This window comes from Coturnix japonica, chromosome 1, assembly GCF_054131305.1.
Source record: "Coturnix japonica strain WE chromosome 1, WE-NBRP24, whole genome shotgun sequence".
NCBI classification, from domain to species: Eukaryota; Metazoa; Chordata; class Aves; order Galliformes; family Phasianidae; genus Coturnix; species Coturnix japonica.
In genome coordinates, this window is record NC_140663.1 from 120,566 (window position 1) to 137,944 (window position 17,379).

A 17,379-nucleotide genomic window follows, 5' to 3' on the forward strand; every position below is an offset into this window, starting at 1 on the left:
CTTTGGGGGGGATTTAGGGTTTTTGGGCTGGTTTTGGGGGTTTTAAGGGGTTTTTGGGGTTTTTTTGGGGGGCAATTGGGGTTTTTGGGGAGTTTTGGGGTTTTTTGGGGGGTTTTGGGGGGATTTGGGGGTTATTTTTTGGGGGGCTTATGGGGTTTTTGGGGGGATTTGGAGTTGTTTGGGGGGATTTTTGGGGTTTTTTGGGGGGGATTTGGGTTTTTTTGGGGGGGTTTTGGGGTATTTTGTTGGGGGTTTGGGGGGGATTTGGGTTTTTTTGGGGGGTTTTAGGGGGGATTTGGGATATGTGGGGTTTTTTTGGGGGGGATTTGAGGTTTTTTTAGGGGAGATTTGGGGGTTTTTAGGGGGCTTTGGGTGTTATGGGGGGATCTTTGGGGGGATTTAGGGTTTTTGGGCTGGTTTTGGGGTTTTAAGGGGGTTTTTGGGTTTTTTTGGGGGGGAATTGGGGTTTTTGGGGAGTTTTGGGGTTTTTTGGGGGGTTTTGGGGGGATTTTGGGGGTTATCTTTAGGGGGGCTTATGGGGTTTTTGGGGGGATTTGCAGTTGTTTGGGGGGATTTTGGGGTTTTTTGGAGTGATTTGGGTTTTTTTTGGGGGGTTTTGGGGTATTTTGTTGGGGGCTTGGGGGGGATTTGGGTTTTTTTGGGGGGGATTTAGGGGGGATTTGGGATATGTGGGTTTTTTTTTGGGGGGGATTTGAGGTTTTTTGGGGCAGATTTGGGGGTTTTTAGGGGGGTTTGGGTGTTATGGGGGGATCTTTGGGGGGGATTTAGGGTTTTTGGGCTGGTTTTGGGGGTTTTAAGGGGGTTTGGGGTTTTTTCTGGGGGGGAATTGGGGTTTTTGGGGAGTTTTGGGGTTTTTTGGGGGGTTTTGGGGGTTATTTTTTGGGGGCTTAGGGGGTTTTTGGGGGGATTTGGAGTTGTTTGGGGGGATTTTGGGGGTTTTTGGGGGGGATTTGGGGTTTTTTGGGGGGGTTTTGGGTATTTTGTTGGGGGTTTGGGGGGGATTTTGGGTTTTTTTGGGGGGATTTAGGGGGGATTTGGGATATGTGGGTTATTGGGGGGGATTTGAGGTTTTTTGGGGGAGATTTGGGGGTTTTTAGGGGGGTTTGGGTGTTATGGGGGGATCTTTGGGGGGGGATTTAGGGTTTTCGGGGTGGTTTTGGGGGTTTTAAGGGGGTTTGGGGTTTTCTTGGGGGGGAATTGGGGTTTTTGGGGAGTTTTGGGGTTTTTTGGGGGGGATTTTTGGGGTTATTTTTTGGGGGGCTTAGGGGGTTTTTTGGGGGGATTTGAAGTTGTTTGGGGGGATTTTGGGGGTTTTTGGGGGGATTTGGGGTTTTTTTGGGGGTTTTGGGGTATTTTGTTGGGGGTTTGGGGGGGATTTGGGTTTTTTTGGGGGGGATTTAGGGGGGTGGGATTTGGGATATGTGGGTTTTTTTGGGGGGGATTTGAGGTTTTTTAGGGGAGATTTGGGGGTTTTTAGGGGGGTTTGGTTGTTATGGGGGGATCTTTGGGGGGGATTTAGGGTTTTCGGGGTGGTTTTGGGGGGTTTTAAGGGGGTTTTGGGGTTTTTTGGGGGGGGGAATTGGGGTTTTTGGGGAGTTTTGGGGTTTTTTGGGGGGATTTTTGGGGTTATTTTTTGGGGGGTTTTTGGTTAGTGGGATTTGGGTTTGGGTTTGGGGGTTTTTGTTGGGGTTTTGGGGGGGATTTGGCGTTTTTTGGGGGGGGTTTTAGGGGGGATTTGGGATATGTGGGTTTTTTGGGGGGGGGGATTTGGGTTTTTTGGGGCAGATTTGGGGGTTTTTAGGGGGGTTTGGGTGTTATGGGGGGATCTTTGGGGGGGATTTAGGGTTTTTGGGCTGGTTTTGGGGGTTTTATGGGGTTTTGGGGTTTTTTTTGGGGGGGAATTGGGGTTTTTGGGGAGTTTTGGGTTTTTTGGGGGGTTTTGGGGGGATTTTGGGGGTTATTTTTTGGGGGGCTTAGGGGATTTTGGGGGAGTTTTGGAGTTGTTTGGGGGGATTTTGGGGGTTTTTTGGGGGGCATTTGGGGTTTTTTTGGGGGGGTTTTGGGGTATTTTGTTGGGGATTTTTTGGGGGGATTTGGGTTTTTTCGGGGGGTTTTAGGGGGGATTTGGGATATGTGGGTTTTTTTGGGGGGGGATTTGAGGTTTTTTAGGGGAGATTTGGGGGTTTTTAGGGGGGTTGGGTGTTATGGGGGATCTTTGGGGGGGATTTAGGGTTTTTGGGGTGGTTTTGGGGGTTTTAAGGGGTTTTGGGGTTTTTTTTGGGGGGGAATTGGGGTTTTTGGGGAGTTTGGGGTTTTTTTGGGGGGGTTTGGGGGGGATTTGGGGGGTTATTTTTTGGGGGGCTTAGGGGGTTTTTGGGGGGATTTGGAGTTGTTTGGGGGGATTTTTGGGGTTGTTTGGGGGGATTTGGGGTTTTTTGGGGGGGTTTTAGGGGGGATTTGGGATATGTGGGTTTTTTTGGGGGGGGATTTGAGGTTTTTTGGGGGAGATTTGGGGTTTTTTAGGGGGGTTTGGGTGTTATGGGGGGATCTTTGGGGGGGATTTAGGGTTTTTGGGCTGGTTTTGGGGGTTTTAAGGGGGTTTTTGGGTTTTTTTGGGGGGGGAATTGGGGTTTTTGGGGAGTTTTGGGGTTTTTTTGGGGGTTTTGGGGGGGATTTTTGGGGTTATTTTTTGGGGGCTTAGGGGGTTTTGGGGGGATTTGGTGTTTTTTGGGGGGAATTTGGGGTTTTTTTGGGGGGGTTTGGGGTATTTTGTTGGGGTTTGGGGGGGATTGGGTTTTTGGGATATGTGGGTTTTTTGGGGGGGGATTTGAGGTTTTTTGGGGGATCTTTGGGGGTTTTTAGGGGGCTTTGGGTGTTATGGGGGGATCTTTGGGGGGGATTAGGGTTTTGGGGTGGTTTTGGGGTTTTAAGGGGGTTTGGGGTTTTTGGGTTTTTTTTGGGGGGGAATTGGGGTTTTTGGGGAGTTTTGGGGTTTTTTGGGGGGTTTGGGGGGGATTTTTGAGGGTTATTTTTTGGGGGGCTTAGGGGATTTTGGGGAGTTTTGGAGTTGTTTGGGGGGATTTGGTGTTTTTTGGGGGGGATTTGGGTTTTTTTGGGGGGGATTTAGGGGGGAATTTGGGATATGTGGGTTATTGGGGGGGATTTGGGGTTTTTTGGGGGGGAATTTGGGGTTTTTGGGGGGGGGATTTGGGGTTTTTTGGGGTTTTTTTGGGGGTGAGTTTTGTGTAAGGGGGTGTTTTTTGGGGATGTTTTTTGGGGTTTTTGGGTTTTTTTTGGGGGGGAATTGGGGTTTTTGGGGAGTTTTGGGGTTTTTTGGGGGTTTTGGGGGGGATTTTGGGGGTTATTTTTTGGGGGGCTTAGGGGGTTTTGGGGGGATTTGGTGTTTTTTGGGGGGGATTTGGGTTTTTTTGGGGGGATTTAGGTGGGATTTGGGATATGTGGGTTTTTTTGGGGGGATTTGAGGTTTTTTGGGGGAGATTTGGGGGTTTTTAGGGGGGTTTGGGTGTTATGGGGGGATCTTTGGGGGAGATTTAGGGTTTTTGGGGTGGTTTTGGGGGTTTTAAGGGGGTTTTTGGGTTTTTTTTGGGGGGGAATTGGGGTTTTTGGGGAATTTTGGGGTTTTTGGGGGGTTTTGGGGTATTTTGTTGGGGTTTGGGGGGGACTTGGGTTTCTTGGGGGGATTTAGGGGGGATTTGGGATATGTGGGTTTTTTTGGGGGGGGGGGTTGAGTTTTTTGGGGAGATTTGGGGTTTTTTAGGGGGCTTTGGGTATTATGGGGGGATCTTTGGGGGGGATTTAGGGTTTTTGGGCTGGTTTTGGGGGTTTTAAGGGGGTTTGGGGTTTTTTCTGGGGGGGGAATTGGGGATTTTGGGGAGTTTTGGGGTTTTTTGGGGGGTTTTGGGGGGGATTTTGGGGGTTATTTTTTGGGGGGCTTAGGGGTTTTTGGGGGATTTGGAGTTGTTTGGGGGGATTTTGGGGGTTTTTTGGGGGGGATTTGGGGTTTTTTTGGGGGGGTTTTGGGGTATTTTGTTGGGGGGTTTGGGGGGGATTTGGGTTTTTTTGGGGGGATTTAGGGGGGATTTGGGATATGTGGGTTTTTTGGGGGGGAATTTGAGGTTTTTTGGGGGAGATTTGGGGGTTTTTTAGGGGGGTTTGGGTGTTATGGGGGGATCTTTGGGGGGATTTAGGGTTTTTGGGGTGGTTTTGGGGGTTTCAAGGGGGTTTGGGGTTTTTTCTGGGGGGAATTGGGGTTTTTGGGGAGTTTTGGGGTTTTTTGGGGGGTTTGGGGGGGATTTTGGGGGTTATTTTTTGGGGGGCTTAGGGGGCTTTGGGGGATTTGGAGTTGTTTGGGGGAATTTTGGGGGTTTTTTGGGGGGGATTTGAGGTTTTTTCAGGGGGTTTTGGGTATTTGGGTGGATTTGGGGTTTTTGGGTTTTTTTGGGGGGGGATTTTGTGTGAGGTGGGGTTTTATTGGGAGGATTTTTTGGGGGGTTTTGGGGTTTTTTTGAGGTTTTGGGGTTTGTTGGGGGGGATTTGGGGTTTTAGGGGAGTTGTGGGGTTTTTTAGGGTTTTTTGGTTTTTGGGTGTTTTTGGGGGGTTTTTGGGTCTTTTGGGGGGATTTTTGGGGTTTATGGGTTTTTTCCTTTGGTTTGGGGGGTTTTTTAGGGGGGTTTTGGGGGGTCTATGGGGGGATTTGGGGTTTGTGGGGGGTTTTGGGTGTGATTTGGGTTTTTTTGGGGGGTTTTTGGAGTTTGGGGGGATTTGAGGGTTGTTTTTGGGGGGGTCTCTGGGGGGGATTTGGGTTTTTTGGGGGGGGGATTTGGGGTTTTTTGGGGTGATTTTTGTGTAAAGGGGTGTTTTTTGGGGGGGATTTGGGTTTTTTTTGGGGTGGATTTGGGTTTTTTGGGGGGTCTTTGATGTTTTTTGGGTTTTTTGGGGGGGTTGAGAGGGGATTTGCGGGTTTTGGGGTTTTTTTGGGGGGGTTTATGTGAGGGGGGGATTTTTGGAGGGTTTTTTGGGGTCTTTGGGGGGATTTGGGTTTTTTTGGGGGGTCTTTGGGGGGGTTCTGGGGTTATTTGGGGGGATTTGGGGTTTTGGGGGGGTCTGGGGGGGTTGGGAGGATTTGGGGTTTTTTGTGTGGTCTTTGTGGGGAGTTTTGGGGGGAAATGGGGTTTCTTGGGGGGTTTTGGGTTTTTTTGGGGGGTCTTTGGGGGTTTGGGGTTTTTTTGGGGGGGGTTTGGGGGTTTTGGATGGTTTTCATGGTTCTCCCCATCCCAATCATACCTGAATCCCCACCTTAATCCCAGTCCCATCCCAGTCTCAATCCCCATCCAATCCCATTCCATCTCATCCCAATCTCAATCTCAATCCCTTTCAATTCCATCCCCATCTCAATCCCAATCCCAATCTCCATCACATCCCAACCCTATTCCAATCTTAATCCCAATCCCAATTACAATCCCATTCTAATCCCAATCCCAACTCAAATCTTAATCCCAATCCACCTCATCCCAATCTCAATCCCAATCCTTTACAATCCCATTCTAATCCCAATCCCAACCCCGACCCATTCCACCTCATCCCAATCCTAATCCCAACCCCAATCCCAATCCCATTTAATCCCCTCCCATCCCCACACAAATCCCTATCCCATCCCAATCCCAATCCCTTTCAATCCCATTCTAATCTCAATCCCAATCCTAATCCCACTCCACCTCATCCCAATCTCAATCTCAATTCCAATCCTAATCCCAATCCACCTCATCTTAATCCCAACCCCAATCCCATCCCATTCAATCCCCTCCCATCCCCACACAAATCCCAATCCCAATCCCTTTCAATCCCATTGTAATCTCAATCCCATCCCAATCCCAATCCCATCCCATCCTAATCTCAATCTCAATCCCAATCCCATCCTAATCCCAATCCCAATCCCATCCCATCCTAATCTCAATCTCAATCCCAATCCCATCCTAATCCCAATCCCAATCCCATCCCATCCTAATCTCAATCTCAATCCCAATCCCATCCTAATCCCATCCCAATCCCAATCCCAATCCCAATCCTAATCCCAATCCCATCCCAATCCTAATCCCAATCCCATCCCAATCCTAATCCCAATCCCAACCCCAACCCATTCCACCCCATCCCAATCCTAATCCCATCCCATCCTAATCCCATTCCAATCTCAATCTCAATCCCAATCCCATCCCATCCTAATCCCAATCCCAATCCCAATCCCAACCCCAATCCCAATCCCATTTAATCCCATCCCATGCTAATCCCATTCCAATCTCAATCTCAATCCCAATCCCATCCCAATCCCAGTCCCATAGTGATTCCCACCCCATCCCAATCCCATCCCATCCCATTCTAATCTCAATCCCAACCCCAATCCCAATCCCATCCCATCCTAATCCCATCCCAATCTCAATCCCAATCCCAATCCCAATCCCATCCCAATCCCATTCTAATCCCATTCCAATCCCAATCCTAATCCCAATCCCAATCTCAATCCCAATCCCAATCCCAATCCCAATCCCAATCCTAATCCCATCCCAATCCCATTCTAATCCCATTCCAATCCCAATCCTAATCCCAATCCCAATCCCATCCCAATCCCAATCCCAATGTGATTCCCACCCCATCCCAATCCTAATCTCATCCCATCCTAATCCCATTCCAATCTCAATCTCAATCCCAATCCCATCCCATCCTAATCCCAACCCCAATCCCAATCCCAACCCCAATCCCAATCCCATTTAATCCCATCCCATCCTAATCCCATTCCAATCTCAATCTCAGTCCTAATCCCATCCCAATCCCAGTCCCATAGTGATTCCCACCCCATTCCAATCCCATCCCATCCCATTCTAGTCTCAATCCCAACCCCAATCCCAATCCCATCCCATCCTAATCCCATCCCAATCTCAATCCTAATCCCAATCTCAATGTGATTCCCACCCCATCCTAATCCCGGTTGCAATATTATGGGATGGCAGGGCTGCTGCAGATACCCCATACAGCATCACACAGCCCCATAACCACCCCATAGATGCCCCACAGATGCCCCACGGAGCAGCACACAGCCCCATAATGCCCCATAGATGCCCCATGGAGCTCCACAGAGCCCCATAACTACCACATGGTGCCCCACAGATGCCCCATAGGGCAGCACACAGCCTCATAATGCCCCATAGATGCCCCATAGAGCACCACACAGCCCCATAACCGCCCCATGGTGCCCGATAGTTGCCCCACAGGGCAGCACACAGCCTCATAATGCCCCATAGATGCCCCATGGAACTCCACAGAGCCCCATAACTACCACATGGTGCCCCACAGATGCCCCATAGGGCAGCACACAGCCTCATAATGCCCCATAGATGCCCCACAGAACTCCACAGAGCCCCATAACTACCCCATGGTGCCCCACAGATGCCCCATAGAGCACCACACAGCGCCATAACCAACCCATGGTGCCCCACAGATGCCCCATAGGGCAACATACAGCCTCATAATGCCCCATAGATGCCTCACAGAACACCACACAGCCCCATAATGCCCCATAGATGCCCCATAGAACACCACACAGCCCCATAATGTCCCATAGACGGCATGCAGAGCAGCACACAGCCCCATAACCGCCCCATGGTGCCCCACAGATGCCCCATAAGGCATCACACAGCCCTATAATGCCCCATAGGTGCCCCATGGAGCTCCACAGAGCCCCATAACTACCCCATGGTGCCCCATAGATCCCCCACAGAGCACCACACAGCCCCATAATGCCCTACAGATGCCACATAGAGCACCACACAGCCCCATAACCACCCCATAATGCCCCATAGATGCCCCACAGAGCACCATTCAGCCCCATAACTGCCCTATGGTGCCCCATAGAGCACCGTGCAGCCCCATAACTGCCCCACGGTGCCCTAGCATGCATCCTCCATGCATCTTGCATCTACTTTGCATCCTGCATCCACTCTGCACTCATGCTGCACCCACCCTGCATGCATCCTGCACTCACCCTGCATGCATTCTGCATCCACCCTGCATGCACCCTGCATGCATTCTGCATCCTGCATCCATCCTGCACCCACCCTGCATGCATTCAGGATCCTGCTGTGCATCCACCGTGCAGCTCCTGTGCAACCTTCGGGGATTCACTGTGCATTTACTGCGTGCTCATTGCATTTGCTGCATGCTTGCTCTGCATCCGTAATGCAACCACCGTGTGTCTGCTGTGCAACCTTATTGCAACCGTTGTGCATCTGCTGCATGTCCTTCATGCAACCGTTGTGCATTCACCGTGCATCCTTTAATGCAACCACTGTGCATCTGCACTGTGCAACCTTTAATGCAACTGTTGTGCATTCACTGTGCATCCTTTAATGCAACCACTGTGCAACCTTTAATGCAACCACTCTGCACCTGCTCAGTGCAACCCCAATGCAACCACCGTGCATCCGCTGCATGTCCTTAATGCAACCACTTTGTGTTCATTGTGCAACCTTTAATGCAACCACTGTACATCTGCAGTGTGTCCTTAATGCAGCCCTTGTGCATCCTTTAATGCAACCACTCTGCACCCACATGGTGCAACCCCAATGCAACCCCTGTGTGCTTGCTGCGTGTCCTTAATGCAACCACCCTGCATCACCCTTAATGCAACCACTGTACACTTGCAGTGTGTCCTTAATGCATCCCTTATGCATCCTTTAATGCAACCAATCTTCACCCGCTCTGTGCAATCCCAATGCAACCACTGTGCATCCGCTGCATGTCCTTAATGCAACCACTTTGTGTTCATTGTGCAACCTTTAATGCAACCACTGTACATCTGCAGTGTGTCCTTAATGCAGCCCTTGTGCATCCTTTAATGCAACCACCCTGCACCTGCTCTGTGCACCCCCAATGCAACCACAGTGTGCTTGCTGCATGTCCTTAATGCAACTGCCCTGCATCACCCTTAATGCAACCACTGTACATTTGCAGTGTGTCCTTAATGCAACCCCTGTGCATCCTTTAATGCAACCAATCTTCACCTGCTCTGTGCAATCCCAATGCAACCACCGTGCATCCGCTGCATGTCCTTAATGCAACCACTCTGTGTTCATTGTGCAACCTTTAATGCAACCACTGTACGTTTGCAGTGTGTCCTTAATGCATCCCTTATGCATCCTTTAATGCAACCACCCTGCACCTGCTCTGTGCATCCTTAATGCAACCACTGTGTGCTTGCTGCGTGTCCTTAATGCAACCACTCTGCATCACCCTTAATGCAACCACTGTACATCTGCAGTGTGTCCTTAATGCAGCCCCTGAGCATTGTTTAATGCAACCACCCTGCACCCGCTTGGTGCATCCCCAATGCAACCACTGTGTGCTTGCTGCGTGTCCTTAATGCAACCACTCTGTGTTCATTGTGCAACCTTTAATGCAAGCACTGTACATCTGCAGTGTGTCCTTAATGCAGCCCTTGTGCATCCTTTAATGCAACCACCCTGCACCTGCTCTGTGCATCCTTAATGCAACCACTGTGTGCTTGCTGCGTGTCCTTAATGCAACCACCCTGCATCACCCTTAATGCAACCACTGTACACTTGCAGTGTGTCCTTAATGCAACCCCAGAGCATCCTTTAATGCAACCAATCTTCACCCACTCTGTGCAACCCCAATGCAACCACCGTGCATCCGCTGCATGTCCTTAATGCAACCACTCTGCTTTCATTGTGCAACCTTTAATGCAACCACTGTACACCTGCAGTGTGTCCTTAATGCAACCCCTGTGCATCCCTTAATGCAACCACTCTGCACCCGCTTAGTGCATCCCCAATGCAACCCCTGTGTGCTTGCTGCGTGTCCTTAATGCAACCACTCTGCATCACCCTTAATGCAACCGTCGTGCATTTGCAGTGTGTCCTTAATGCAGCCCTTGTGCATCCCTTAATGCAACCAATCTTCACCCACTCTGTGCATCCCCAATGCAACCACTGTGCATCCGCTGCATGTCCTTAATGCAACCACTTTGCGTTCATTGTGCAACCCTTAATGCAACCACTGTACACCTGCAGCGTGTCTTTAATGCAACCCCTGTGCATTCTTTAATGCAACCACTCTGCACCCGCTCTGTGCATCCCCAATGCAACCACTTTGCATCCGCTGCATGTCCTTAATGCAACCACTCTGTGTTCATTGTGCAACCTTTAATGCAACCACTGTACGCCTGCCGTGTGTATTTAATGCAACCCCTGTGCATCCTTTAATGCAACCAATCTTCACCCACTCGGTGCATCCCCAATGCAAACACTGCACGTCCTTAGTGCAACCACCCTGCATCACCCGCAATGCAACCACTCTGCCCCTGCTGCAACTCCCCCTGCACTGCAGCACGCTTCCCTTCTTGCAACCCCTGCAACCCATTGCCACCTCTGCAGCTGTTTTGCATCCCCTCCACCCCCCAATGCAACAAAAAGCAGCCCCCAACCCCTTCCCCCTTATCCCACCCCCCTTTGGAAGGCTCCTCATGATGCAGCGCTGCAGCCCCCCATGCATGCACGGTTCCATCCCTACCTCTCGCTGCAGCACCAGCTCCTTGGTGAACTGCGTTGCTTCCTCGCTGAAGGGTTCCCCTTCTTGCACCATCCCGGGGAGGTTGCGTGCACCGCGGGGACACTCGATGCCTGCAGGGAGGGCTGCATTGGTGCGCTGCAATGTGTGCGTGTGCACACTGCAGAGCGTGCAACCCTGCCTGCAGCGATGCAAGTAGCCACGTGCAAAACATGCGTCAGCAGCTGTGCACGTGCAGCTCCCCGTGTGCACACAATGCCTGCAGCCATGCATGCAGTTGTGCATGGAGACATGCGTGCAGCTGGGCATGTATCGGTGTGCAAAGCTGTGTATGTGCATGTCCCAGCATGGAACTGCACCGCTCTGCACAGCATTGCATGGGAATGCACAGCTCTATGCAGCTCTGCGTGGCTCTGCATGGCTCTACATGGCTCTGCATGGCTCTGCATGGCTCTACATGGCTCTACATTGCACTGCATGGCTCCGCATGGCTCTGCATCGCTCTGCATGGCTCTACATGGCTCTGCATTGCTCTACATGGCTCTGCATGGCTCCGCATTGCTCTGCATCGCTCTGCATTGCTCTACATGGCTCTGCATGGCTCTACATGGCTCTGCATGGCTCTACATGGCTCTGCATTGCTCTACATGGCTCTGCATGGCTCTGCATTGCTCTGCATTGCTCTACATGGCTCTGCATGGCTCTGCATGGCTCTACATGGCTCTGCATGGCTCTACATGGCTCTACATGGCTCTGCATGGCTCTGCATGGCTCTACATGGCTCTACATGGCTCTGCATTGCTCTACATGGCTCTACATGGCTCTGCATTGCTCTGCACGGCTCTGCATTGCTCTACATGGCTCTGCATTGCTCTGCATTGCTCTACATTGCTCTACATGGCTCTGCATTGCTCTGCATGGCTCTGCATTGCTCTGCATGGCTCTACATGGCTCTGCATGTCTCTGCATTGCTCTACATGGCTCTGCATTGCTCTACATGGCTCTACATGGCTCTGCATTGCTCTACATGGCTCTGCATTGCTCTACATGGCTCTACATTGCTTTACATGGCTCTGCATGGCTCTGCATGGCTCTACATGGCTCTGCATGGCTCTGCATTGCTCTACATGGCTCTACATGGCTGGACATGGCTCTACATGGCTCTACATGGCTCTGCATTGCTCTACATGGCTCTGCGTGGCTCCACATGGCCCTGCATGGCTCTACATGGCTCTACGTGGCTCTGCATTGCTCTACATGGCTCTATATGGCTCTACATGGCTCTACATGGCTCTGCATTGCTCTACATGGCTCTACATGTCTCTACATGGCTGGGCATGGCTCTTCATGGCTCTACATGGCTGGACATGGCTCTTCATGGCTCTTCATGGCTCTGCATGGCTCTACATGGCTCTACATGGCTCTGCATTGCTCTGCATGGCTCTACATGGCTCTACATGGCTCTACACGGCTCTACATGGCTCTGCATTGCTCTGCATTGCTCTACATGGCTCTACATGGCTCTGCATTGCTCTGCATGGCTCTGCATGTCTCTGCATTGCTCTGCATGGCTCTACATGTCTCTACATGTCTCTACATGGCTGGACATGGCTCTTCATGGCTCTGCATTGCTCTACATGGCTCTACATGGCTCTACATGGCTCTGAATCGCTCTACATGGCTCTACATGGCTCTACATGGCTCTACATGTCTCTACATGTCTCTACATGGCTGGACATGGCTCTTCATGGCTCTTCATGGCTCTGCATTGCTCTGCATGGCTCTATATGGCTCTACATGGCTCTGCATGGCTCTGCATGGCTCTACATGGCTCTGCATTGCTCTGCATGGCTCTACATGGCTCTACATGGCTCTGCATTGCTCTACATGGCTCTGCATGGCTCTGCATGGCTCTGCATTGCTCTGCATGGCTCTACATGGCTCTACATGGCTCTACATTGCTTTACATGGCTCTACATGGCTCTGCATGGCTCTACATGGCTCTGCATGGCTCTGCATGGCTCTACATGGCTCTGCATTGCTCTGCATGTCTCTGCATTGCTCTGCATTGCTCTGCATGTCTCTGCATTGCTCTACATGGCTCTGCATGTCTCTGCATTGCCCTGCATTGCTCTGCATTGCTCCCCACGTTGCATGGCGTCTCACCAGCCAGCAGGAAGGTGATGAGACAAGTCTCTTTGGGCAGGAAGAGTTTGAGCCTGGACCCACTGAAGACGTATTCGACCACGGCCTCCGAGCGGCCGGCGCGCTGCAGGAACGGCAGGAACTGCTTGGCCTTCTGCGTGTCCTGAATGGGATAATGGGGGTTAATGGGGGGTTATGGGGGGTATAGGGGGGTCTGGGCTATGGGGGGCTATGGGGGGAATAGGGGGGTCTGGGGTAGGGGGGTCTGGGGTATGGGGGGCTATGGGGTCTATGGGGGGGTATAGAGGGGTCTGGGGTAGGGGATTCTGGGGTACGAGGGGATATGGGGGGGATATAGGGGGGAATGGGGATGGGGGGCTATGGGGGGTATAGGAGGTGTGGGGGGCTATGGGGGTATAGGGGGGTCTGGAGGGCTATGGGGGGAATAGGGGGATATAGGGGGGTCTGGGGTATGGGAGGCTATAGAGGGTATAGTGGTGTATAGGTGGGTCATGGGGTATGGAGGGCTATAGGGGGTGGAGGGAGGTGTGGGGTATGGGGAGCTATGGGGGAAATAGGGGGATATAGGGAGGTCATGGGTATGGGGGGCTATAGGGGGGTATAGGGGGGTCTGGGGTAGGGGAGTCTGGGGTACGGGGGGATATGGGGGGTATATAGGGGTGAATGGGGGGGCTATGGGGGGCATAGGGGGGTCTGGGGTAGGGGATTCTGGGGTACGAGGGGATATGGGGGGGATATAGGGGGGAATGGGGATGGGGGGCTATGGGGGGCATAGGGGGGTCTGGGCTATGGGAGGCTATGGGGGGAATAGGGGGGTCTGGGGTAGGGGGGTCTGGGGTATGGGGGGCTATGGGGGCTATGGGGGGGTATAGGGGGGTCTGGGGTAGGGGATTCTGGGGTACGAGGGGATATGGGGGGGATATAGGGGGGAATGGGGATGGGGGGCTATGGGGGGCATAGGGGGGTCTGGGGTATTTGGGGGCTATGGGGGGAATAGGGGGATATAGTGGGGTCTGAGGTATGTGAGTTATAGGGGGATATAGTGAGGTGTGGTGTATGGGGGGTTATGGGGGGAATAGGGATGTATAGGGAGGTCATGGGGTATGGGGGGCTATGGGGGGTATGGGGGGTATAGGAGGTGTGGGGGGCTATGGGGGTATAGGGGGGTCTGGGGGGCAATGGGGGGAATAGGGGGATATACAGGGGTCTAAGGTATGGGAGGTATAGGGGGATATAGGGAGGTGTGGGCTATGGGGGGCTATGGGGGGAATAGGGGGATATAGTGGGGTCTGGGGTATGGGAGGTATAGGGGGATATAGGGAGGTGTGGTGTATGTGGGGCTATGGGGGGAATAGGGATGTATAGGGAGGTCATGGGGTATGGGGGGCTATGGGGGGTATAGGGGGTGTGGGGGGCTATGGGGGTATAGGGGGGTCTGGAGGGCTATGGGGGGAATAGGGGGATATAGGGGGGTCTGGGGTATGGGAGGCTATAGAGGTTATAGTGGTGTATAGGTGGGTCATGGGGTATGGAGGGCTATAGGGGGTGGAGGGAGGTGTGGGGTATGGGGAGCTATGGGGGAAATAGGGGGATATAGGGAGGTCATGGGTATGGGGGGCTATAGGGGGGTATAGGGGGGTCTGGGGTAGGGGATTCTGGGGTACGGGGGGATATGGGGGGTATATAGGGGTGAATGGGAAATGGGGGGGCTATGGGGGGCATAGGGGGATATAGGGAGGTATGGGGTATGGGGGTCTATGGAGGACTATGGGGGGTATAGGGGTATATAGGGGGTATGGGGGGCTATTTGGGGCTATGGGGGATATAGGGGGGGTTGGGGTATGGGGGGCTATGGGGGGGTATAGGAGGATATAGGGGGGTCTGGGTTATGGGAGGATATGGGGGTTATAGGCAGGTGTGGAGGACTATGGGGCATATAGGGGGATATAGGGGGGTCATGGGTATGGGGGGCTCTGGGGGGTATGGGGGGGTCTGGGGTATGGGGGGCTCTGGGGGTACAGGGGGAGGTGGGGGTATGGAGGGCTATGGGGGGCATAGGGGGTTATATGGGGGTTATAGGACATGGGGGTTATAGGGGGGTGTGGAGGACTATGGGGCGTATAGGGAGATAAAGGGGGGTCATGGGTATGGGGGGGTTATGGGGGCTATAGGGGGAGGTGGGGGAATGGGGGGCTATGGGGGGTATAGGGGGATATAGGGGGATATAGGGGGATATAGGGAGGGTGTGGTGTATGGGGGCTATGGGGGGTATTGGTGGATATAGGGTGGTCTGGGGTATGAAGGGCTATGGGGGATGGAGGAGGGTGTGGGGAATGGGGGGCTATGGGAACAATAGGGGGATATAGGGGGGTCTGGGGGTCTATGGGGAGTACAGGGGGATATAGGGGGTGTGGTGTATGGGGGTTATGGGGGGTATAGGGGGATAGAGGAGGGTCTGGGATATGGGGGTATATGGGAATATAGGGGGGCCTGGGGGATTGGGGGGCTATGGGGGATATAGGGGGGTATGGGGGCCTATGGTGGATGTAGGAGGGTGTGGGGTATAGGGGGCTATGGGGGGGTATGGGGGGTATAGGGGGCTATGGGGAGCTATGGGGGGTATAGGGGGCTATGGGGAGCTATGGGGGGTATGGGGGGTATAGGGGGCTATGGGGGGGTATTGGGGGCTATGGGGCCCATGGGGGTCTCTATGGGGTGTGGGGGTTGTTGCTGACCCCGGAGATGTCGGCCACACGGTGGATGGGCACCTCCTTCTTGCTGTGCAGCCCTTTGCCGTTCTTGATGGCCCTGCAAACAGAGGGGGGACGCTGCACGACGCACAGCTGGGCCACAGCACAGCTGGATGGGCCACAGCACAGCTGGATTGTGAACATCTGGACCACAGCACAGCTGGATTGTGAACATCTGGACCACAGCACAGCTGGATTGTGAACACATCTGGGCCACAGCACAGCTGGACGGGCCACAGCACAGCTGGATGGCACACAGCTGGACCACAGCACAGCTGGATGGCAAACATCTGGGCCACAGCACAGCAGGATGGCACACAGCTGGATCACAGCACAGCTGGATCGCAAACATCTGGGCCACAGCACAGCTGGATGGCACACAGCTGGACCGCAGCACAGCTGGATGGCACATATTGGTCGCAGCACAGCTGGATTTGGTGTCACATATGGGGGGCCACAGCACAGCTGGATGGCGCACATCTGGGCAGCAGCACAGCTGGATTGCGCCCAGCTGAACCACAGCACAGCTGGATTTCAATGCCACACACACATCTGGACCACAGCACAGCTGGGTGGCGCACATCTGGACCACAGCACAGCTGGATTTGGTGTCACACACACACATCTGGACCACAGCACAGCTGGATGGCACCCATCTGATCCAGCTGCATGGCACACATCTGGGCCACAGCACAGCTGGATTTGGTGTTGCACACACATCTGGGCCACAGCACAGCAGGATGACGCACAGCTGGACCACAGCACAGCTGGATTTGGTGTCAACCACCTATCGAGGCCACAGCACAGCTGGATGGCGCACAGCTGGACCAGAGCACAGCTGGAATGTGCACATCCAGGCCGTAGCACAGCTGGATGGCAAACAATTGGGCCACAGCACAGCTGGATTTGGTGTCACACACACATCTGGATCAGAGCACAGCTGGATCGTGCACATCTGGGCCACAGCACAGCTGGATGGGCCACAGCACAGCTGGATGGCACACATCTGGGCCACAGCACAGCTGGATTGTGCACATCTGGGCCACAACACATCTGGATTGCACACACATGGACCACATCACAGCTGCATTTCAATGCCTTGCACCCACTCAGGACCCCCTTCCCCCAGCTGCATTACCATGCAGCAGCAGCACCCCCCCCCCCCCTCCACCCATGCATGCATGCAATGCAGCCGGGCTGCAGCGCTCACCGCGCCTCTGCAGCCAGCAGCTCGTCGTAGTGGGACGATCTCTGGTCGTCGTCCTGCCGGTAGCGGATGACGGTGGCCAAACCTTTGCTCACCAACGCCTCGGCGATGTTGCTGCAAAGCAATGCAATGCAATGCAATGCAATGCAATGCAATGCAATGCAATGCAATGCAATGCAGAGAAAGGAGGGGGAGGTCAGCACCCAAAACGTGCACACTTTGCAGCAGCAAAGAGCAAAGGGTGAGTTCTTGCAACCCCCACCCCAACCTAAATTGCTTTCGGGGTCTGCAAAGGGAACAGGGAGAGCAACAGGGTGAGGTGCAACCCTGACTGGTGCAACCCCGGTGCATCCCTGATGCAACTCTGGTGCATCCCTGGTGCAATCCAGAGCAACTCTGATGCAATCCCGGTGCATCCCCGGTGCAATTCCAGTGCAACTCTCATGCAACCCTGGTGTATCCTTGGTGCAACCCCAGTGCATCCCTGGTGCATTCTTGGTGCATCCCTGATACAACTTCGGAGCATCCCTGGTGCAACCCCAGTGCAACTCTGATGCAATCCCGGTGCATCCCCGATGCAATTCCAGTGCATCCCTGGTGCAACCCTGGTGCATCCCTGGTGCAACCCCAGTGTATCCC

At 53.2% G+C, this 17,379-nt stretch overlaps 1 protein-coding gene across 1 annotated transcript in view; it reads right to left on the reverse strand.

Moving 5' to 3' along the window:
- Window positions 1-10,224: 10,224 nt before the first annotated feature.
- LOC146762217 (staphylococcal nuclease domain-containing protein 1-like) overlaps window positions 10,225-17,379 on the reverse strand; it is a 94,777-nt gene continuing 87,622 nt past the window's right edge. The window contains exons 13-16 of the mRNA XM_085510614.1: window positions 16,744-16,854; window positions 15,519-15,591; window positions 12,784-12,925; window positions 10,225-10,730 (exon numbers count right to left, since the gene is read on the reverse strand). Of these exons, the coding sequence (XP_085366740.1) occupies window positions 10,240-10,730; window positions 12,784-12,925; window positions 15,519-15,591; window positions 16,744-16,854 (817 nt within the window). The 3' untranslated portion in view covers window positions 10,225-10,239. The remainder of the gene's footprint in view (window positions 10,731-12,783; window positions 12,926-15,518; window positions 15,592-16,743; window positions 16,855-17,379) is intronic.